Source organism: Carcharhinus amblyrhynchos, chromosome 21 (genome assembly GCF_965287045.1).
Source record: "Carcharhinus amblyrhynchos chromosome 21, sCarAmb.v2.hapA, whole genome shotgun sequence".
Lineage (NCBI taxonomy): Eukaryota > Metazoa > Chordata > Chondrichthyes > Carcharhiniformes > Carcharhinidae > Carcharhinus > Carcharhinus amblyrhynchos.
The window spans coordinates 2767212-2792074 of NC_137344.1; the positions used below are offsets into that span (position 1 = coordinate 2767212).

General features: G+C 45.0%; 1 protein-coding gene across 1 annotated transcript in view; it reads right to left on the reverse strand.

Annotated features, from left to right (window-relative positions):
- The window catches only part of LOC145356556 (ran GTPase-activating protein 1-like), a 389212-nt gene that overhangs the window by 158673 nt on the left and 205676 nt on the right, over positions 1 to 24863 (reverse strand). The window contains exon 4 of the mRNA XM_080209327.1: positions 21465 to 21644. Within this exon, the coding sequence (XP_080065453.1) occupies positions 21465 to 21644 (180 nt within the window). The remainder of the gene's footprint in view (positions 1 to 21464; positions 21645 to 24863) is intronic.

A 24863-nucleotide genomic window follows, 5' to 3' on the forward strand; every position in this document is an offset into this window, starting at 1 on the left:
AAAACAGTTGAATACAAGGTCCTAATCTAATCTTGAAACAGTTCCCAAGTGTGAGTTCCAAAATGCTTGTTCTGTTTAAAACTAGTCATTCCATGCCAATTGTACCTGGGGTCTGGGCCAACATACTTCACAATTCTAATCATGTTTGTGGAAAATATTAATTTTAAGTGTTTCCTGTTTAGATTTAATCAACAAATGAATGCTTAAAATGAACTGCCGAACAAAGCTTTGTAAATTAGTTGTTTTAATCACAGTTTGACAGGAATATCAGTTTTATTCTGTTGTGACCCCTGCCATTTCTCTCCTATCCTGAAGGTGCCAGTTTCTCACTGGGTACAGTTTCACGGTGTTGAATAGTTTCCGATGCTTTATCTGAGATGGCATTAATTGTGGATGGGCTTCTACTGTGAGCACTGGCATACTATTCACCCGCAGCAGGCATCACAGCTGAGAATCCACTGATGTTCAGGGGGTACTGGGTCGTTATTATCGGGGGGATTCTGTTCTAATACAAGGATGATGTGGAATTGCCCCTTCACCTGATGAAGGGGCAGCGCTCTGAATGCTTGTGCTACCAAATAAACCTGTTGGACTTTAACCTGGTGTTGTGAGGCTAGTACAGGGATACTGAGACCAAGCTCTATCTAACTCTACTCCGACTGCTAGTGGCTAACTCAGTCAAGACTGAAGACCCTGTGGACTTTCCTCATTCAAATGACTCAATGCATTGGATAAACTTGCTGAGGAAATGAAGGATATGTTTCTTTTTCCCTTTTTAAAGTAAGCTAACTGGATGTCTCAGTTTTTTTGGAGAACTAATGCGTGGCTAAATCTAAAATGTAATGTTATTTAGGTCAAACAGTGTTCTTTACCGCCCTTTTCTGCTGTCCACCATCAGTTTAACACCAGCTCAGAACAATTGGATAAATACGTCCCATATGAAATGGGTTTGGGAGAAGTTGACCAGCCCAGGCTGGACAATGCCAGGAGTTTCAGAGAACACAGGATAGTGAGAAATATCATAGTGTGCAGGAGGGGATGATTTTTTCAGTTGACAGGTAAGGGCACCTTTACTCGGCAGAGTGGAGACTGCATCAAACCCATCTTCTCTACTGACCTGAGAAACCCTATAAAAGGTGTGTGCCATTATTTGGCAGTGACACCAGTCACCTCAATTAAACAGTGACGAAAATTCACCACAGGAAGGATAGGAAAACACAGCTTTGCACATTCTGGGCAGGACTTTCTGGCCTCGCCTGCCCTGGAACTGGAAAATCCCACCTGAGGTCAACAGAACTTTCCATGGTCCACCTCCCCCCCACCCGCTCCAATTCCCGTGGCTGGGGGTTGGGGCGGTGGGGAGTGAGGGGGGGGATTGGAGGGGGGGGACAGTAAAATTCATCCCCTATCTCACACCAAAATTGATTGGGAATTGGACTAGCATCAGAAGGGAAAGGCAACAGGGTGGCTCCGTGGTTAGCACTGCTGCCTCACTGTGCCAAGGACCCCATTCGATTCAGGCCTTGGGTGACTATATGGAGTTTGCACATTCTCCCCGTGTCTCTGTGAGTTTCCTCCGGGTGCTCCAGTTTCATTCCACAGTCAAAAGATGTACAGGTTAGGATGATTGGCTGTGTCAAATTGCTCTTTAGTGTGAGAGGAATTAGCAGGGTGGTGAGGTTATGGGAATAGGGCCTGGGTTGGATTGTTGTCAGTGCAGGCTTGATGGGCCAAATAGCCTCCTTCTGAAGGTGGGGATTCCATGATTCTATGACTTACAGTGTAAGAGTGGTAGAATTGGACTAGCTGTAATATACTTGCAGAGGTTTGTCCAGCAAATTGCCTCCTGACATGCTGTAATTTATAGAAAACCATCTTTACAACTATTTACAATCAACTCTTCTGAGAACTGACAATCTCTGCCTGTGTTTGAAGTATGAGAAGAGTTCACAGTGTCTTACTGGGACCACCCCCATGTTGAGGCAAGCATTCATTTGTTCAAATGCTCTTTGTAGAATGAATGAGAAGTGAAACCCGAAACACAGTATGTGTTTTCCTCTTTAAACAAACATTTCCATCAATAGGGTGCCTATTAGCCGGTAAATACTGTGATTACATTTATATCTCTCCCCACCTCCCACTGGCCAGGCACACATTGCTAACTGGTTTTCTCATCCTGAGCTGCTGTTATGAAAATTGCTGAGGATGGAAGTGGCCTAATGATCTGTGCTGATCACCATTGGGAAAATGCCTGCACCAAGGGCTATGGACTTGCTCATTATTACATCTCGTGTCGTGAGGTTTCAGAGTGGTATATTAGCTTAGTAAGACTCAGCTGGTGTGTTGTTTTATAGCAAATACATAATGATTGTTAATCAGCTGACATTTTACAAAGGACAAAGAACTAAGAACAGCACAGCACAGGAACAGGCCCTTTGGCCCTCCAAGCCTGAGCCCAATGCGCCCAACTAGACCATTCGTTTGTATCCCTTTATTCCCAGTCTGTTCACGTGACTATCTAGATAAGTCTTAAACGATCCTAGCATGTCCGCCTCAACCACCTTGCTTGGCAGTGCATTCCAGGCCCCCACCACCCTCTGTGTAAAATACGTCCCCCTGACATCTATGTTGAACTTTGCCCCACTCACCTTGAACTTGTGACCCCTTGTGTTCGTCACCTCCTACCTGGGAAAAAGCTTCCCACTGTTCACCCTATCTATGCCCTTCATAATTTTATACACCTCTATTAGGTCACTCCTCATCCTCCGTCTTTCCAGGGAGAACAACCCCAGTTTGCCCAATCTCTCCTCATAGCTAAGACCCTCCATACCAGGCAACATCCTGGTAAATCTTTTCTGCACTCTCTCCAAAACCTCCACGTCCTTCTGGTAGTGTGACGATCAGAACTAGTTGCAGTATTCCAAATGTGGCCTAACCAATGTTCTATACAGCTGCAACATCATGTGCCAACTTCTATACTCTATGCCCCATCCTATAAAAGCAAGCATGCCATATGCCTTCTTCACCACCTTCTCCACCTGTGCTGCCATCTTTAGGGATCTGTGGACTTGCACACCCAGGTCCCTCTTGCAGAGACTTCATAACCTGTGCAGCACAATGCTGGCTGATTCTAGGAGTGTACAGCAGGGGAGCCATTTCATGTTAGAATCATAGAATCTACAGTGCAGAAGGAGGCCATTTGGCCCATCGAATCTGCACTAACAAAACTATAAAACTAGAAAAGATCGTGAGTGTAACCCAATTCATCACACAAACCAGCCTCCCATCCATTAACTCTGTTTACACTTCCCGCTGCTTCGGCAAAGCAGCCAGCATAATTAAGGACCCCACGCACCCTGGACATTCTCTCTTTCACCTTCTTCCTTCAGGAAAAAGATACAAAAGTCTGAGGTCAGGTACCAACCAACTCAAGAACAGCTTCTTCCCTGCTGCTGTCAGACTTTTGAATGGACTTATGTTGCATTAAGCTGATCTTTCTCTACACCCTAGCTATGACTGTAACACAACATTTTGCACTCTCTCACTTTCTTCTCTATGATCAGTATGTTTTCTCTGTACAGCGCGCAAGAAACAACACTTTTCACTGTCTGTTAATATATGTGACAATAATAAATCAAATCAAAACAATCCCACCTAGACACTATCTCTGTAACCCCACATATTTGCTCTACTAATCCCTCTAACCTATTCATCCCGGGACACTAAGGGACAATTTAACATGGCCAACACACCTAATCTGCACATCTTTGGACTGTGAGAAGAAACCGGAGCACCCGGAGGAACCCACGCAGACATGGAGAGAATGTGTAAACTCCACGCAGACAGTGACTCAAGTCAGGAATCGAACCCGGGTCTCTGGAGCTGTGAGGCAGCAGTGCTAACCACTGTGCCACCATGCCACCTGTTGTGCCACCGTACTGCCCCAAAGTTAAAGAATTCCTTTGTATTCTGTGTGGAAAAGCCCACTTGTGATGAGGGCAAACACCAGGATAGTGCAAACAGTCATTGTGCTGTGCAGATCATTTATTTCCTCGATAATTGCTGATGGATTCAAGTGAGAAAGACAATGGGAATATTGGCTGCTGAGGCGGTTACAGAGAGATAGGGAGCATGCATGTCTTGTTTCAGCAGACAGGGTGATTTAGAACCAGCTGTAGAATGGCCAAATCCATTTGAAACATACTTTCTTGCAACTTGAGTCATTAAGCTGGCATCACAGCCACCCTAATTAACATTGCAATTCAGTACCATTCAGAAGCTGGCCTCCGATCAAAACTGTATTGCTGGGATACGCTCCAGTAAGACACCTCCAGCTAGACTGTTTGGAGACACTCCATGACATCTTCTCAAACTGTTACAGGTTGAAGTTTCCTGTTCACTGGAACAGATCAGAAAGATCAGTGTGGGGCTTTGAGCCACACAACATCTGCGGCTTTCAAAATTAACAAATCTCTTTTACTTATTCTTTTTACACCCACAAACATTATTGTTCCATCTCGCCCACTTTATTGGCACCATCCATGTGCTAGTGTAGTGGTATTGTCATTGATTGTCTAGTCCAGAGATCCAGGGTAATGTTCTGGGGAGCTGAGTTTCAAAACCACCACGGCAGATGGTGAAATTTGAATTAAAAAAGGATCTGGAATTAAAAGTCTAATTGTTGTAAAAACCCATCTGGTTCACTAATGCTGAATAAAAATAAACATTTACAATCCAAATTCAATTGATTAAAAAAGTGGCTGTTTAATTTACAAATTTACAATTCATATTCAAGTAATCATCTGTTTTTATAAATTCACTTATGGGATGTGGGCATCACTGGTTATGATGTGGAGACGCTGATGTCGGACTGGGGTAAGCACAGTGAGAAGTCTCACAACACCAGGTTAAAGTCCAACAGGTTTATTTGGTAGCACAAGCTTTCAGGGTCTTGCTCCTTCTTCAGGTGAGTGAGGAGTTGTGTTCGCAAACAGGGCATATACAGACACAAACTCAATTTACAAGACAATGGTTGGAATGCGAGTCTTTACAGGTAATCCAAGTCTTAAAGGTAATGACAATGTGGATGGAGAGAGGGCCAAGCACGGGTTAAAGAGGTGTGTATTGTCTCCAGCCTGGCTGTTGGGGAGGGAGCTCCAGTATTTTGACCCAGCGACAGTGAAGGGATAGCGATATATTTCCAAGTCAGGCTGGTGAGTGACTTGGTGTGAAACCTCCAGTGTTGGTGTTCCCAGGTATCTGCTGCTTTTATGCTTCTAGATAAAGTTTAAAGTTTATTTATTTGTCATAAGTAGGCTTACATTAACACTGCACTGAAGGTACTGTGAAAATTCCCGAGTCACCACACTTTGGCACCTGTTTGGGTACACTGAGGGAGAATTTAGCGTGGCCAATGCATCAAACCAGCACATATTTTGGACTGTGGGAAGAAATTGGAGAACCTGGAGGAAACCCTCACTGACACGGGGAGAACATGCAGACTCCATGCAGTCACCCAAATCAAGCATTTGAAATGAAATGGTAGAGGTCATGTGTTTGGCAGTAATGGTCTCCACAGTCTTTTGTAGAACCATAGAAAATTACAGCTCAGAAACAGGCCTTTTGGTCCTTCTTGTCTGTGTCGAACCATTTTTTGCCTAGTCCCACTGACCTGCACTTAGAACATAGAACATTACAGCGCAGAATAGGCCCTTCGGCCCACGACGTTGCGCCGACCAGTTAAAAAGCAATGACCCTCTAACCTAAACCAATCCCTTTCCATCCATAAACCTATCCACGGATCTCTTAAACGCCCCCAAACTAGGCGCATTTACAACTGCAGCAGGCAGGGCATTCCAATCCCTCACCACCCTCTGGGTAAAGAACCTACCCCTGACATCCATCCTATATCTACCACCCCTTAATTTAAAGCTATGCCCCCTCGTGCTAGCTTTCTCCATCCGAGGAAAAAGGCTATCACTGTCCACCCTATCTAAACCTCTAATCATCTTATATGTTTCAATAAGGTCCCCTCTTAGCCGCCTTCTTTCCAACGAAAACAACCACAAATCCCTCAGTCTCTCCTCATAGGACCTCCCCTCCATACCAGGCAACATCCTGGTAAACCTCCTCTGCACCCTCTCCAAAGCCTCCACATCCTTCCTATAATGTGGGGACCAGAACTGCACACAATACTCCAAGTGCGGCCGCACCAGAGTTTTGTACAGTTGCAACATGACGCTGCGGCTCCTAAATTCAATCCCCCTACCAATAAACGCCAAGACACCGTATGCCTTCCTAACAACCCTATCTACTTGATTCCCAACTTTCAGGGATCTATGTACACATACACCTAGATCTCTCTGTTCATCCACACTATTCAGAGTCCTACCGTTAGCCCTATACTCTACACATCTGTTATTCCTGCCAAAGTGAATTACCTCACACTTTTCCACATTAAAATCCATCCGCCACCTCTCGGCCCAGCTCTGCAACTTGTCTAAGTCTCCCTGTAACCTATGACACCCTTCCTCACTATCTACCACACCTCCGACTTTGGTGTCATCAGCAAATTTACTAATCCACCCAACTATACCCTCATCCAGATCATTTATAAAAATTACAAACAGCAGTGGCCCCAAAACAGATCCCTGAGGCACACCACTTGTAACTGAACTCCATGACGAATACTTACCATCAACCACCACCCTCTGTCTCCTATCTGCTAGCCAATTCCTGATCCAATTACCTAAATCACCCTCAATCCCATACATCTGCATTTTCTGCAGAAGCCTTCCATGGTGAACCTTATCAAACGCCTTACTAAAGTCCATATATACCACGTCAACTGCCTTACCCCCATCCACCTCTTTGGTCACTTTCTCAAAAAACCCAATAAGGTTAGTAAGGCACGACCTACCCTCCACAAAACCATGCTGACTATCTCCAATCAATTCATTACTCTCCAAATAACTATAAATCCTATCCCTAATAATTTTTTCTAAAACCTTGCCCACAACAGAACTAAGACTCACCGGTCTATAATTCCCGGGGAAGTCTCTGTTCCCCTTCTTAAACAATGGGACAACACTCGCTATCCTCCAATCTTCTGGCACTATAGCTGTGACCAATGACGACCTGAAGATCAGAGCCAGAGGCTCTGCAATCGCCTCTCTTGCCTCCCAAAGAATCCTAGGGTAAATCCCGTCCGGCCCAGGGGACTTACCTATTTTCAAACCCTCAAGAATATCTAGCACATCCTCCTTATCAACTGCAATACTGTCCAGTTTACAACCCTGTAACCCAGTGTTCTCCACAGCTACATTTATGTCCCCCTGCGTGAACACCGAAGAGAAATATTGGTTCAATGCCTCTCCAATCTCTTCCGGTTCCACATGTAACTTCCCACTGCCGTCTCTAACTGGCCCTAATCTTGCCCTAACCAACCTTCTGTTCTTAACATATCTATAGAACGCCTTAGGATTCTCCTTAATCCTATCAGCCAAAGTCTTCTCATGTCCTCTTTTAGCCCTTCTTAACTCACTCTTTAACTCCCTCCTAGCCAATCTAAAGCTTTCTAGTGCACTACCTGAGCCCTCAAGTCTCATCCGGACATAAGCCTCCTTTTTCTTTTTAACCAGCGAATCAACTTTTTTAGTGCACCACGGTTCCCTAGCTCGACCATTTCCTCCTTGCCTGACAGGGACATACATATCAAGGACTCGCAGTAGCTGCTCCTTGAAAAAACTCCACATTTCAAACGTTCCCAGACCCTGTAGTCTCCTAGTCCAACCTATGCTTCCTAATTCTCTCCTAATAGCCTCATAATTACCCTTCCCCCAGCTAAAACTATTGACCCGAGGTTCATGCCTATCCCTTTCCATCACTAAGGTGAACGTAACCGAATTGTGGTCACTATCACCAAAATGCACACCAACTTCCAAGTCTAACACCTGGTCTGGCTCATTACCCAGCACCAAATCCAATATAGCCTCACCTCTAGTTGGCCTATCCACATACTGAGTCAAAAAACCTTCCTGCACGCTTTGTACAAAAACTGACCCCTCTAATGAGCTAGAGCTATAGCTATTCCAATCAATATTAGTAAAGTTAAAGTCCCCCATAACAATTACCCTATTACTTTCACTCCTATCCAGGATCGTCTCCGCAATCCTTTCCTCAACCTCTCTAGAACTTTTAGGAGGTCTATAAAAGACTCCCAACAGCGTGACCTCTCCTCTCCTATTTCTAATCTCAGCCCATACTACCTCAACAGACAAGTCCTCATCAAACTTCCTCTCTGACACTGTGATACAATCCTTGACTAATAATGCTACCCCTCCCCCCCTTCTACCTCCTTCTCTTGGACCATATCCCTCCACACCCCTCTCATCCATGAACCTGTCCAAGTTTTTCTTAAATGTTAAAAGTGACCCCGCATTTACCACTTTATCCGGCAGCTCATTCCACACTCCCACCACTCTCTGCATGAAGAATCCCCCCCTAATATTCCCTTTAAACTTTTCTCCTTTCACCCTTAACCCATGGCCTCTGGTTTTTTTCTCCTCTAGCCTCAGTGGAAAAAGCCTGCTTGCATTCACTCTATCTGTATCCATCAAAATCTTTATATACCTCTATCAAATCTCCCCTCATTCTTCTACGCTCCAGGGAATAAAGTCCTAACCTATTCAATCTCTCTCTGTAACTCAGCTTCTCAAGTCCCGGCAACATACTTGTGAACCTTCCCTGCACTCTTTCAACCTTACTTACATCCTTCCTGTAACTAGGTGGCCAAAACTGTACACAATAATCTAAATTCGGCCTCACCAATGCCTTATACAACCTTACCATAACACTCCACACATACTATAATATGGAATTCCACAAGTTCACCACTGTCTGTGAAGAAATTTCTCCTAATCCCAGTTGTAAATGGCCTCCCCTGTATCCTGAGCCTGTGATCCCTTGTTGTAGACTCACAGCCAGAGGAAGCAACATCCCAGCCTGGTCAGCCAATAATAATCTCAGACTGGCCTCGGTCTTCCATCTCCAATCGCACTTTTATTTACAGTGATATCTCAATACCATTCAGCTACTACAGCGTGCAGATCAGTCCCAAGATTGCTGGTCTGAGTGGATCTAGCTGGTTTTAAAACCCCATTGGGCAAACCTCCACTCACCTAATAAGGGAGCTCATACTCAAAGAGGCTCATGGGGAAATCTATTGATGATCCCTCATGATCATCACAACACAGGCCTGTTTTATGCTTTTCAGTGAGATGATGGAATCATAGAATTTCTATGGTGCAGAAGAAGCCATTCGACCCATCAAGTCTGCACCGACTCTCCGACAAAGTATCTTACCCAGGCCCTCTCCGTGCCGTAACCCCACACATTTCTCATGGCTAATCTACACATCTTGGGGCATTAAGGGGCAATTTACCATGGCCATTTAACCTTTACACCTTCAGATTCTGGACGGAAACTGAGCACCTGGAGGAAACCCATGAAGACATGGGGAGAGAATGCAAACTCCACACAGTCATCCAAGGCAGGTTCCTGGAGCTGTGAGGTAGCAGTGGTAACCATTGTGCCATCATGCTGCCCATCCCATCTCACTCTTTCAGATTTCAGGGAATACAGGGTCAGTTAACCCAATCTCTCCTCATATCACAATCTGCCTTCCCAGAAATCAGCCTGATGAATCTTCACTGTATCCCTCTATGGCAAATATATCCTTTCTTAGATAAAGGGACCAGAGCTGATTACAATACTCCAGGTGTGGTCTCACCAAGGCCCTGTACAGCTGCAGTATTGATGTGTAGATGCCGGCGTTGGACTGGGGTAAGCATGGTAAGAAGTCTCACAACACCAGGTTAAAGTCCAACAGGTTTATTTGGTAGCACAAGCCACTAGCTTTTGGAACGCTGCTTCATCATCAGGTGAGTGGAAGTTCATTCACAAACAGGGCATATAAAGACACAAACTCAATTTACAAAGTAATGGTTGGAAAATAACAGCTGCAATAAGACATCCTTGCTCCTGTACTCAGGTCCTCATGCAATGAAGGCCAACATACCATTTGCCTTGGTAACTGCTTGTTATACTTGCATGCTTGATTTCTGAGGTAGATGGACACTCAGATCCCTTTGTACATTAACATTTCCCAATCTATCACTAATATTCTGTCACTCTCTCAGTAAAAGCGAGTAATTTCACATTTAGCCACATTACGCCACATCTACCACGTATTTGCCCACTCACTCAACGTTTCTAAATCACCTTGAAGCCCCTCAACATCCTCCTCACAATTCCAAGTTTTGCGTCTTTAGAAATATTACTCTTGGTTCCCTTATCCTAATTGTGAATAGCTGGGGCCCAAGTGCTGATCTCTACGAGAGCTCACTTGTCATTGCCACTTTGAAAAAGACCCATTTATTCTTATTCTTTGTGTCCTGTCTGTTAACCAATTCTCAATCCGTGCCAGTATATTACCCCCAATCTGCTTTAATATTCAGTTTGGTGATTGGAGATTACAGCTGGAATTTTCCGGCCTTTCTCGCTGACAGGGTCTTTCGGCGGTGAGGCCCCCGCTGCAGGTTTCCCTGTGGTGGGGAGCGTTCAACGGGAAAACCTGTCAACAACTGGGAGCTCCTGCTGCTGGCCAATGGAGGTCCACTTCCACCACCACAAAATACGCGGCGGTTGCGTGGAAAATCCCAGCAGACATCAATATTTGTGTTGACCTCCAGCAGGGCTTTGATCTCTTAATCGATGGACCCACTGGCTCAGGGGCAATATTCCCATCTCTTAGTCCCATTCTGGTGATTGGAGATCGGAGAACTGGCTATGATATTCAGTGAGATGGGGACAGAAAGAGGTTGTCCAAAGGTAAAAGCAACTGTGAAGAAGTCACGAGAGAAACCACCTTAGCTGCTTTTCCTCAGTGAGTGATTCAAAAATCTCAAGTGTGAGACCTGAGCTAGGAACAACCCTGTGGCTAAAACAGAACAGGCAGACAGGTGGTTGAATAGCTTTATTGCTGTAATATTATTTTACTGTCACAGTTTATGATCTAAAAGGAAAATGTTGAGCTAAGGGAGGCTAGAGTTACTGGAACCTGCTGGCAGTTTCGGAATTAATTTATATTACTCTTAAAATAATCAAACAATAGAATTTTGCCCACCTCTCTGAGAGATAGCACTGGAGGGGATGAGGAATGTTACAAAAAGAATGCTAACCAATGGAAAAAACTGTGTGGTTGGTTATCCAGACGGGTTAAAATGTAGAAACATAGAAGATAGGAGCAGGAGGAGGCCATTTGGCCCTTCGAGCCTGCTCCACCATTTGTTACGATCGTGGCTGATCATCCAGCTCAATAGCCTAATCCTGCTTTCTCCCCATAACCTTTGATGCTTAAAAAAACCTTAAAAGAAATAACTGAAAGGAACAGCAAAAGAAACAGAAACTAAAGTCAGAATTCTCCAGCCATTTCATGCCAACAGGACCCTCTGGTCCCATCGCGGCATGCCCCATGCCGTGGGTTTCCCGGCAGCATGAGGTGGATTCAGTGGAAATTCTCATTGACAGCGACAGGAACGGAGGATCCCGCTGCCGAGAATCACGCTGAGGAGAGGCCAGAGAATCTGACCCTACACGCATCATATTGAACAAATTAAAACATCCCGAGACACTGCCCCGAACCATTGCCAAAAACAAATCTGACACCAAGCCACATAAGGAGACATTAAGACAATAGATAAAAAAACTTGGTAAAAGAAGTAGGTTTTAGAGAGTAATTTCTATCATATAATGGCATCTGGCATTGCCGGGGTTAATGTGGGACTGGGACTCTGCCCACAATGTGATGTAAAGAGACATAAACTGAGATTAGGGTCACTTGTGGATTGGACAGAAACCTGTGAAGAAGGAAACATGAGCAGCTCAGGTTGACTATGTGTTACCAATAAACACTTACTTTTTAACTGGAGAAGGTTCAGAACCTGTTTGTGAAGAACACTGAACATACAACAAGGAAGCTTCTGTTTAAGCAGCACCGAGGTTTTAAAATTCTAATCCTTGTTTTGAAGTCCCTCCAGACCTCACCCCTCCGAAATTTGTAACCTGCTCTTGCTCCACAACCCTTGAAGAAACTTGCACTCATCTAATTCTGGCCTCAAGAGCAGCTCTAATTTTAAAAGCTCCACCCTAGGGAACATGCTTTCAGTGGCCTGAGCCATAAGCTCTTTAATTCCTTCCCTACATCTCTCCACTTTTCTCTCTCCTTTTCCTCCATTAAGACACCCCGTAAAATTAATGAATTTGACCAAACATTTAGCTGTCTGCCCTAATAATGCTTTCAGTGGTTCTGTGTCAAAGTTCACACCTGGAAATGTTTGATGTTAAAGGTGTCTGAAGACAAATTTTTGGGAGAGAGGCAGAGAGTATTAGCCAGTAAATTCCAGAGTTTATAGCCTAGGAAGGTAAAGCAAAGCTGCCAGTGGTATAATGTTTAAACAGTAAGAAGTCTCACAACACTGGGTTAAAATCCAAAAGGTTTATTTGGTAGCAAAAGACACCAGCTTTTGGAGCGTTGCTCCTTCATCAGGTGAGTGGGAGTTCTGTTCACAAACACGGCATATAAAGACACAAACTCAATTTACAAAATAATGGTTGGAATGCGAGTCTTTACAGGTAATCAAGTCTTAAAGGTACAGACAACGTGAGTGGAGAGAGGGTTAAACACAGGTTAAAGAGATGTGTATTGTCTCCAGCCAGTTAATGAGATTTTGCAAGCCCGGGCAAGTCGTGGGGGTTACAGATAGTGTGACATGAACCCAAGAACCCGGTTCTTTGTACAATGGGTTTCAGGATGCCCTTTATGTATCCGGAGAGGTTCTCACACAGGGTCCCATTGCCTGATGTGATGGAACAGCTGGGCGTGTTTGCCTTGTGTATCTTCAGGAAGCAGTAGCGATCTCCAACCCCTGGGCTTGCAAAATCTCACTAACTATCCTGGCTGGAGACAATACACATCGCTTGAACTTGGGCTTAACCCTCTCTCCGCTCACATTGTCTGTACCTTTAAGACTTGACTACCTGTAAAGACTCGCATTCCAATCAGTATTTTGTAAATTGAGTTTGTGTCTTCACATGCCCTGTTTGTGAATAGAGTTCCCACTTACCTGACAAAGGAGCAGTGCTCTGAAAGCTAGTGGCTTTTGCTACCGAATAAACCTGTTGGTCATTAACCTGGTGTTGTGAGACTTCTTACTATGTTTACCCCAGTCCAATGCTGGCATCTCCACAAAATGTTTAAAATCAGGGATTCTCAAGAGGCCAGAATTGGAGGAGCTGAATATAAGAAAAATACATAGAAACATAGAAGATAGGAGCAGAAGGAGGCCATTCGGCCCTTCGAGCCTGCTCTGCCATTCACCACGATCATGGCTGATCGTCCAGCACAATAGCCTAATCCTGCTTTCTCCCCATAACCTTTGACCCCATTCACCCCAAGTGCTATATCCAGCTGCCTCTTGAAGACATTCAATGTTTTGGTATCAACTACTTGCTGTGGTAATGAATTCCACAGGCTTACCACTCTTCGGGTGAAGAAATGTCTCCTCACCTCCGTCCTAAATGGTCTACCCTGAATCCTCAGACTGTGACCCCTGATTCTGGGCTCCCCACCATGAGGAACATCCTCTCTGCATCTACCCTGTCTCGTCCTGTTAGAATTTTATAAGTCTGATTCTTCCTCATTTATCTGAACTCCAGTGAAAACAATCCTAACTAGTCAATCTCCCCTCACACATCAGTCCTGCCATCCCCGGGAATCAGTCTGGTAAACCTCAAGACAAAGAATAGGAACAAAGGAATCTGACACGGGAAGGGAAAGAGAGGAATAAAGATAAACAGGACAAATAAAAGTAGATCATACAGTCCCTCTTTCATTTTCACAGCAGCAAATAAAATAGATAAAAGCAACGGTGGCTCATAACCAGTGGGCAAGCTGGTAGTAAAACAATGTAAATCTAGAAAGAAATAAAGATAAACAAGACAAATAAAAATAAAACACACAACAGTTAAAGCAGCCCAATGTGTGCAGTCAAATCATTGCCTGAACAAATTATCAGCAGAACAGACAGTGCATAAGGTTTTAGTAAATAGATTTCCAAATCTTTAAACATCATTCCCAGTAGATTTTTTCCACAACAAATCTAAGAACACAGCTTTCTGAATTTTTTGGGGATAGGGTCTGAGCAGAGAGATCTTGGATATTAATCCACAACAATTTAACTGAAGGAAGAGAAGGCCAGGTCTCAGACATGTCGTAGGCGATTCGCCCAAAAACGTTCTAAGTGTAAAATTTGCATAAAAGCTGGAGTAAATCACGCTGTTTTTTTCAGCTGGAGTTTCAAAATTAATCTCCTGCACTTTGTGCACTGCAGGGTGCACGAGCATAAATCAGTTCAAAAAGCTGGGAGAGGGGTCTATTCCCGCTGGAGGGGCTGGCAGCATAGCACTGAGTGGGCCATTGCGCAGGTTCTGACCGTCAGTGCTGGGATCAGCACACGCGCATTGGCTCATATCTGCTGGTCTTCCAACTGATGGCCAGCTCGATCGCTGGCCAGCCCCATGACCCCCAAATTGCCGGCTGTACGACGCCCCCCCCCCCCCCCCCCCCCCCCCCCCACAGCCTGATCGCTGGCCCCCTGAACATGCCCGGGCCAGCCTCAATGGCCCCCACCTCCGATCTCACCCCCCCACAGTCCTGGCCCCCCCCACCACAGCCCTGTCCCCATCAGGCTCCATTCTCATTAGGCCCTGCCCCCTTGACTGATGGGCAGTGCCAAGATGCCCCTTAGGCATTGGCAATTTGCCCCTTTGGGCTTAGGGGGCCCAGGCTGGCACTATCAAGGTGGCAATGCCCAGGGTACACCTCTCGGCGCCCAACCCTCAATTGATCCCCCCCTTCACTCCAGCTGGGTTGGGCTGCCAACTCCCTGCAAGTGGGGAACTACGCTAAACACCGCTGAATACTTCTGGCGGGAGTTGGGGGGAGAGGCTAGTGGCCCAGAGATTTCAGTCCCGGGCCTGCTATTGGCATTTAAATGATATTTCCGGCACGGTGATGGAAATCTGGTTGCCGGAGATGCGTGGAGGCTGTGGCGCCCTGTGGAGAGTCCGCAAAGCAACCTCTGCTCGAGTCTCCTGGCTCGCTGAACTACAAAAACAGCACAATGGTCTGGGAGAATCGCCCCCGAATTGTCATACTGTACACAGTCCATTGATCATATGAAAAACGTGACAATACTCAGTCGTAGGACAACAGAATCTGGATATTCCTAGAATAAGTCTCTAACAGGGATAGAGTATTTCAACTCCACATCTGTACTTGTGCCAAGCCAAGCCTACTGTTGGATTGCAATAGTGAGCGCAGGGCTGGTTCTGTCCTTAGAATCTTTCCCAGGATTACTTGCCTAACACACAGGCTCCCAGTAGCTTTGGAGTTCTGTCCCCTTTACAGGCCCTTGAGACAAGATATCCAAACCACGAGATCAAAACCAGAGTCAGCCTATCAATGAACTCTTACATGTCCCAGATGGGTTTAATTTAACTGCAGTTTCTGCTGGACAAAATGACTGAATGATTTTAGCGCCATGATGTTCAAATGGGAGTTTTTATAGATTATATACCTAGGTATTGTATATATAAGCCTGTTTATCTATCTGTAATGATGCATTTGCAGAGACGTCACTCATGAACAACAAAGGATTTATTTACAAGAGCAGCAGTGTATCTGCCGTTAGGTCTGGAAAGCCTCAGCCTAAAAGAACACCTCCCCTTGGGGTGATTCCCCCCTCTGAACCCTGATTGGTCACCCAGGCCAGGTGACCTTTACTTTGCTGCATTGCCCTTAAAGAAACAAATACCATGTCCCTTCCACTTTAACTTCCTTATACAACTACAGGAGGTGGTGGTGTAGTGGTACTGTCACAGGGCTATTAATCTAGAGACCCAGGTCAAGATCATGTGGGCCTGTGTTCAAATCCCACCACAGCAGACGGTGAAATTTGAATTTAGTAAAAATCTGGAAATAAGAGTCTAGCAGTAACCAGGAAATCATTGTCAGTTGTTGTAAAAACCCATCTGGTCCCCTAATGTCCTTTTGGGGAGGAAATCTTCCATTCTGGCCTGGTCTGCATGTGACTCCAGATCCACAGCAATGTGGTTGACTCTCAAATGCCCTCTGAAATGGCCAAAAACACCCACATCCCTTAAATGAATTTAAAAAACTTCAATAACTAATTTACTTAGTCCTAAATTCCAGCTATACATTATATACATAAATTGGACAATCATAAAATTGAGCCTTTGAGAGGGGCTTTCCATTTGTTGTCAGGTGATGTAATTCTGTTGTCTGAGATACCTTCACAGGATTGATAATAAAAGGAACTGTGATCACAGGTACCTGTCCTGGCAAAGGCAGTTCATTACTTCCACTGAGACATCAGTTATGTCAATAACAGATCGGTCAGATACTTTGGTGTTTACAGGTTTGGAAACAAATTCTTGAAGGCAGTAATGACTGCTGGAGTGTCTTTCTGCTCCTCAAGTATTCCTTGTTTATGAACGATCCATCCCTTCATGTCTACTTGATACCACAGGAGTCTGATCTTAGAGACAATAATTCTGGGAATCCAACTTCATCCACTACCAAGTTTCTCATGTATATGGCTCATTTACCATAAACAATGGTGCTGCACTATGTGAACCGTGGCTTGTTTGTTGATTACTTTGGCTGGCTCTTCCCTTCCTGCCAAATTTAGAAACATGAGGCTCAGTCTCGTTCTGAGACTGTAAAATCCTGCCTGAGGTCAGTGGACCTTCCCATGCTCCGCCCCTCCCCCACTCCGATTCCCATGATGGGTGGGCCTCTAAAATTCCAGCTGATGTCTCATTAGAGGTTCTGTTGATGGAACTCCCGTTGTTAATGTGGAATGGTATGGTCATTCAGGGCGAATCCTGAGATTTCTGCCTCCCAGGTTGCTCCTGACATTTTCTTTAGGCTGAATTTGAAAATTTGGATGGTTCTCTCGGCTAACCGAGAAGAGTAGGGGGTTTTAGTTAAATCGGGCAGAAGGTCGGTGCAGGCTTGGAGGGCCAAAGGGCCTATTCCTGTGCTGTAATTTTCTTTGTTCTTTGTTTTTTGTAACCTTTTGATTTGTGTAGTTCAAATGTCCTAATAGAGAGTGAATACCAGAGAAACTGGTGCAGGCTCTTCCACACTTTATACTTGCAATATCTTGGTTAATTGATTGGTTGGTGATTTTGACTTAGTTCTGCACCGCTTTATCAAATGTCTGCTTTTGTGCCAAGAACAAAGACACTCAGCCTCCTTAAACTGATATGATTCAGGATTGTGGGTACTTTCACAGCAGTAACATTCCACTTTAAGCATTACTGACTGACTGCCTGTCCTGTATCTTTTTGTTTTGTGTGGCTGAAATTATTTCCCACTTCATGGCTGCTTTGGAGTAATGGCTGGCTCTGGGGTCCCCCCACCCCGACTGGTGGGTGAATGGTCCATTTTGTGCATTCTGCAGCTCTTGCGCACTTTTTTCGGTGCTTTCAATGGCCAGCACTATCTCCATTGCTTGTTTAAAATTTATGTCTGCAAGCAACCTACCTTGAAAACCACAGTTGTTCATGCCACAGATTAACTTAGCTCCTAACACATCATTTAGGGTGGCTCCAAAATCACAATACTTAGGCAATTGCTTCAGCTTAGCCACGTAAGTTCATTTAGGGTCAAATTAAACTTTTATTTCTAGAGCATGACTAATGTTTGAGGTTGCAATTGAGGCTGCACTATATCCACAAGCTCATTGAATGATTTGGACTTGGCTGTGCTTGGACTGCAAGACTGCAAAAAAGGTTACAGGTCTGACTTCCACAAACATTTAAAAGAATTACTTCATGTTTGCCTCCTCCCCATTTCATTTGCTTGGAAATAATATCCAAGGCGCGCGATGTACTGTGTCCATGGAGAAATCATGTGGATCTATTCATCCAAAGAGAGGCATCCTGGTGAGTATTTTCTTATTTTTCTCAGATTTCAATTAAAACAGGATAGTCACAAGTGTTGGACCAGAGGCAGTAACTGGGTAATTTATCCTTATAGCCAGGTGTAATGATGCATTTTCAGAGATTTTATTTGTGAAGAATAAAGGATTTATTTATAAAGGTTTACAAGAGCAATAGCATGTCTGTACCAATTCTGGAATGCCTCTGCCTAAGCGAACTCCCTCCCCAGGAGTGACTCACGCTCTGAGTCCCAATATGTCATGATGTGGAGATGCCGGCGTTGGACTGGGGTAAACACAGTAAGAAGTCTCACAACACCAGGTTAAAGTCCAACAGGTTTATTTGGTACTCTCCTCTCACCTGATGAAGGGGCAGAGCCCTGAAAGCTTGTAGCGTTTACTACCAAATAAACCTGTTGAACTTTAACCTGGTGTTGTGAGACTTCTTACTGTGTTTACTCCCAATATGTCACTCAGGGCAGGTGATCTGTACTTTGCTGTGTTGCCTTAAAGGGACAATCACCACACTATCCCAGAGCTCAGGCAATGGATCCTTGCTACTAGCACAAAGACAACCTGGAATCTGGTCCTGAAATCAATTTTTTTTTGTAATCTGTGCTGGAGATGATGGTAATCTCCCACATTTGGCAGTGCAGCTTTCCTCCTGCTTCCCCGACTGGAAGCTGCAGTAAGGTGGATTTCTCAGGTAGGCGCTGACTGAAGGAGAGGAAGGATGCTGCCAGTGGGAACCATACAGATAGAGAAAGTCAGCATTGGTCTCAATGTTCAAGTGAGCCAGAAGTTAATGTTCAAGGAGAAGACACAGCAGGAAGTGAAAAATGACAGAAATTTAGAGAGTTCAGAATGCACAAAACCCAAAATGGAACTGGAAGAGGCAGGTAGACTGGAAGATGAAGAGAGGGTTCCAATAGCCAGTTGCTAAAGGAAGAAACCAGATGTGGTCTTTACATGGAATAGAGTTATTCACAGAATGGAACATTCTAGGTCTATTTCTCCGAACTGCACTCTATTCCTATGTCAGTAAGTGACACTTCATTTGCTGATTAAATGCCCAATCAATATCCTCCACCTGTATGTACTGATCCTCAATTGAAATATTTAACAAGCGATGGGAGATGTAAGTGACAGAGACAGAAATGGTGTGGTGCAAGAATTTCAGAGAATGCAAATAAAATAAATTTGGAGCTTAACTTAGCATTTAATTGTGATTCTGCTGGAATCCAAACACAGCCAATACACTAGTTGAGTCACAAGGGTTCTGCCTACTGCAGCCAAAGGTCAGAGCATAGTCCCTGACCACTCACACTGGCTCTTCCAGCTCTGTTGTCACTACTTCAACTCTTTATTTACTCTTTCACAGGCTGTGGGCCTTGCTGGCAAGGCCAGAATTTCTATTGCTTATCTCTAATTGCACTTGAGAAGGTGGTGGTGAGCTGCCTTCTTGAACTGCTGAATTCCTGTGGTGCAGGCACACACACAATGCTGTAAGGAAGTTCCACGATTTCTACCCAGTGACAGTGATATAGTTCCAAATTAGGATGGTGAATGGTGTGTAAGGAAACTTCCAGGTGGTGTTCCCGTTGTGTCTGCTGCCCTTCTAGATGGTAGCAGTCACAGTTTGGAAGGTGCTGTCAATGGAGCCTTGGTGAATTGCTGCAGTGCACATTGCTGCTTCTGTGTGTCGGTGGTGGGAGGGATGGATATTGAAGTTGGTGGATGGGCTGCTAATCAAACGGGGCTCCTTTTTTCTGGATGGTGTCAAGCTTCTTGAGTGTTGTTGGAGCTTCATTCATCCAGACAAGTGGAGAGTATTCCATCACGTTCCCGACTTGTGCTGTGTAGAGATGGTGAACAGACTTTGGACAGTCAGGAAGTGAGTTATTTGCGGTCTTTCCAATCTCTGCCTGATTCTGGTAGCCACAGTACTTGTACAGCCAGTCCCATTCAGTTCTGGTCAACATCCCAGGATGTTGATACTGAGGGATTTTGATAATGGTAAAGCCATTGAATGTCTAGAGGCAATGGTTAAATTCTATCTTGTTGAAAATGGTCATTGCCTTTCACTTGTTCAAATGTTACTTCCCAGTCCTCTTTTTCAAAACTTCTTAAGTGTTTTGTCCTGTTTCACCTGAACAAGCCGTGGTGGGTCCAGAGTTTACTCCCAATGATGGTGAGGTGAAAGATGCTGATCAGCCCATCATCAGTTAGAGGAAGCAAATGAATGATTAGAAACTAAACCAATCAGGATCTAGCTTTTCCCAGTTCTGCTGCTTGAAATAAGACTTGGTTCAAATAAAAAAAAAGTCCAGGATCACAAAGGCAGTGTCAGAACGCTGTATATATCCACATACAAACAGAAATGTTTATTTCCACAGTAACATGTCGAAATAGATGTGCAAAGCAACAATGGCCCATAACGGGTGAGCAAAATGTTGTAAAGATGCCAATGAATGCCAGTGGTGATACTGAAGTGAAATGTTCCTTTCACGAGGTTGTAACAACCATTCAGCAACTCGCAATGAATCACAGTCCACAGGGTATCGCTTCTTCGCCACAAGTTGCTGAACAGTTTACAAATTAAATAGCAGCAAGTGTCTTTTATCTCACCATCAGTTGGGAGTAAATTCTGGCCCCCACCACGGCTTGGTCAGCTGAAGCAGGGCAAAACCGACCATGTTGCCCAACTTAACTAAAACCCCCTACCCTTCTGGTCGGCGCAGGCTTGGAGAGCCAAATGGCCTGTTGCCGTCCTGTAATTTTCTTTGTTCTTGTTCTTTGTAAAACACTCAAGAGAGCATTCTAAAGTGACAGTTTCTGACTGACTGAGGAATAGAGATGGGATAGGATTTTTGTCAAAGCAGGAAGAGGTACAAAAAGTCAAAGACCTCAAAAAACTACAGCACCTGTTACGTAAAACCGTAGACCAATCTAAATCCTGCCTGTGCTGAGTACAGATTTAAACAAAATGTCAAACACATACAAACTCATTTTATTTTTAAGCTTGGAGCTCATTTTTCATTTTCTGCTCCCCACAAGGGTTTGCACAGTTTTTATTTGAGCTCATTTTAATACCAAACTCGGCAGTTCATCAGGCATGGTAATAAATTGATGTATTGATCCATTTCCTGTGAATAGCAGCGCCTTGAATTTGCACCCTACCAGATCATCACAGCAGGCTGTTTCATGATTCGCTCTGTGTTGAAGGTGAATAATTGATTCATTTTGTTTCAAAGGAATGTTTGGCAGAACACTCGAGAGAACGATATTCTTACAATAGTGTCAACGGCTTCACATTAATTATGCAATCCCAACATGACCAGTATTTAAAGAAATCCCTTTGTCTGCACACTCTACCTTCCCTCCTTCAATTCCAAGGCCACAGTTATTAAGTCGCAGCTCCTCGAGGGTGAAACAGCTCTTGTTCCTCAGAAGATCTTTGCAGCTCTGAATTCCATCTGGGCCAAATGCATTATCACTCAAATCCAGTTCTGTCAACTCAGCACCAGCTAGCATGACAGCTTCACCAAGTGACTTCTGAGAAAGTAATAGATAGAAAAATATATTAATTAACATGGCATTTGCCCATTAAATATATATCCCTCTATAGGCTAACTTTCCAAACACTTACAGTCCCAGGATATTATTGTGCAAACTGCACAGAGATAGTATGAATCTGGCCTTGTAATTACCCTAAAGCTTAATGTCGCCACGATGAATCAACACTTTATTTCTGCAAAATTAATACCAGAAAATATGCTGAAGGCTGAACATTTTCTTTATGCACTGTCATGTTGCTAGGTTTCTGATAACAATAAATGATGTGCTTGTCATAATCTAATATAGATTAATGGAGCGCGTTTTGCAGCCTTGAATGTACTCACGATGGTTTCTAGTTGAAAGCTGCAACCTTGATGGAAGCTTTTGATAGGAAGGAAGGAAGGAAAGGAGCTGGGTGTGCAGTGTCTCAGAAACTCCTTTTATCTCAGGCGCCCAGTATGAATCAGCTCCGATGGTTCAATATGAAGTGAGTTGGAGACAGTGGCTGGGATTCTCCCAGTTTGCTGCACTGCTCGAGGGATAGCAGCGGGGGTCCTTTAGCAAGATTCGGGATCAGCGTCCCGCCAACTGCAAGTCTCTAAGGCCCTTTTTTTTCACTCCAATCAGCTCCATGTTGGGAATCAGCGCAGAGCTGATTACCATTTGGAAATTGACACTTCCATATGATTAGCAAGCCCAGGACGGTAGCTTGGCAGTGCCAGCCTGGCACCTTGGCATTGTCCACCAGACACCTTGGCACTGCCCACTAGGGCTAGAGGGGCAGGGCAAACTGGGGGCAGAGCCTATGGGAGGGAGATCAGTGGTGGTGGGGACCTACTGCCATTCTGCAATATGATCAGTTGGGGAGAGATCGGGGCTGGCCATGCTGGGCAGGGGGTCCAGTGGACCAACAATGCGGTGGGGGATGGCCATCAATTGGGTGAGGGGGTTCGGGAACATCCGGGGAGCCAGCAATCAGGAGGCTGGCGATGGGGTGGGAGGCAGTTTGTATATGCCAATCTCCCCACTGACAGATTGGTGTATGTGCTGTGGCTCACTCAGCACCATGCTACTGGCCTTTGGAGTGGGATGAGGCCCCATCCCCCCACTTTTCAGTGTGAATCAGTCTATGGCACTCTGCATTGCACAGAGTGTCGGAGATTCATTCAGGTAAATACACCCAAACAATGGGTGGGAAATTCTTCCGTTTCCCTGCCCATTGGGCAGTTAGTTTTGTTTTGGGAGAATCCTAGCCAGTGTTTTAAGAACATAAGAACATAAGAACATAAGAAATAGGAGCAGGAGTAGGCCATCCAGCCCTTCGAGCCTGCCCCGCCATTCAATAAGATCATGGCTGATCTGTCGCTGCTCAGTTCCACATTCCCGCCCTCTCCCCATAACCCTTAATCCCCTCTCCTATCAAAAACCCATCAACCCGCGTCTTAAAAATATTTAGCGAGGCAGCCTCCACCACTTCAACGGGCAGAGAATTCCAGAGATTCACCACCCTTTGAGTGAAGAAGTTCCTCCTCAACTCCGTTCTAAACCGCCCCCCTTTTATCTTGAGGCTGTGCCCCCTAGTCCTATTGTCTTTTTTGAGCGGGAAGAGTCTTTCCACCTCTATCCTATCCATCCCATTCATCATCTTATACGTCTCAATGAGATCTCCTCTCATTCTTCTAAACTCTAACGAGTACAAGCCCAGTTTATTCAGCCTCTCCTCATAGCTCAACCCCCTCAACTCCGGTATCAGCCTAGTAAACCTCCTCTGCACTCCCTCCAAGGCCAAAATATCTTTGCGCAGGTGCGGCGCCCAAAAATGCACACAGTACTCCAGTTGCGACCTCACCAATGCCCTATACAGCTGCAGCAAGACCTCCCTACTTTTATATTCAATCCCCCTCGCTATGAAGGCCAGCATCCCATTCGCCTTCCTGACCACCTGCTGCACCTGCAAGCTGGGTTTTTGCGACTCATGCACAAGGACCCCGACGTCCCTCTGCACCGTCGCCTGCTGCAGTTTTTCGCCCCGTAAGTAATAGTCCTTCCTACCATTCTTCCTACCAAAGTGGACCACCTCACACTTGCCAACATTAAATTCCATTTGCCATTTCCTGGCCCATTGTAAAATTTTGATTTCTTTCTCAGAGTTACACAGCCAATGTGCAGAGTGGACAGAACAAACCATCTCCTTGGTTTCTCCAAAATCCAATTCAAATTAAATCCAATTCATGGTCCCTGCGAAAGAGACACAGTAGATCCAAACTGACAAGGATGGGCATTCTATCTGAGCTTATGTTGATCTGAGCCAAAAGGCTGAGAAGTGAGTTGGAGACAGAACATAAGAACATAAGAAATAGGAGCAGGAGTAGGCCATCTAGCCACTCGAGCCTGCCCCGCCATTCAATAAGATCATGGCTAATCTGTCGTGTCTCAGTTCCACATTCCCGCCCTCTCCCCATAACCCTTAATCCCCTTGCCTATCAAAAACCTATCTACCCGCATCTTAAATATATTTAGCGAGGCAGCCTCCACCACTTCAACGGGCAGAGAATTCCAGAGATTCACCACCCTTTGAGTGAAGAAGTTCTTCCTCAACTCCGTTCTAAACTGCCCCCCCCTTATCTTGAGGCTGTGCCCTCTAGTCCTACTGTCCTTTCTGAGTGGGAAGAGTCTCTCCACCTTTATCCTATCCATCCCATTCATCATCTTATACGTCTCAATGAGATCTCCCCTCATTCTTCTAAACTCTAACGAGTACAAGCCTAGTTTATTCAGCCTCTCCTCATAGTTCAACCCCCTCAATTCTAGTATCAGCCTAGTAAACCTCCTCTGCACTCCCTCCAAGGCCAAAATATCCTTGCGTAAGTGCGGCGACCAAAACTGCACACAGTACTCCAGCTGCGGCCTCACCAGTGCCCTGTACAGTTGCAGCAAGACCTCCCTACTTTTATATTCAATCCCTCTCGCTATGAAGGCCAGCATCCCATTCGCCTTCCTGACCACCTGCTGCATCTGCAGGCTGGGTTTTTGCGACTCATGCACTAGGAGCCCAAGGTCCCTCTGCACCGTCGCATGCTGCAGTTTTTTGCCACGTAAGTAATAGTCCTTCCTACCATTATTCCTACCAAAGTGGACAACTTCACACTTGCCAACATTAAATTCCATTTGCCAGTTCCTGGCCCATCCGCCCAGCCTATCTAGATCCTTCTGCAG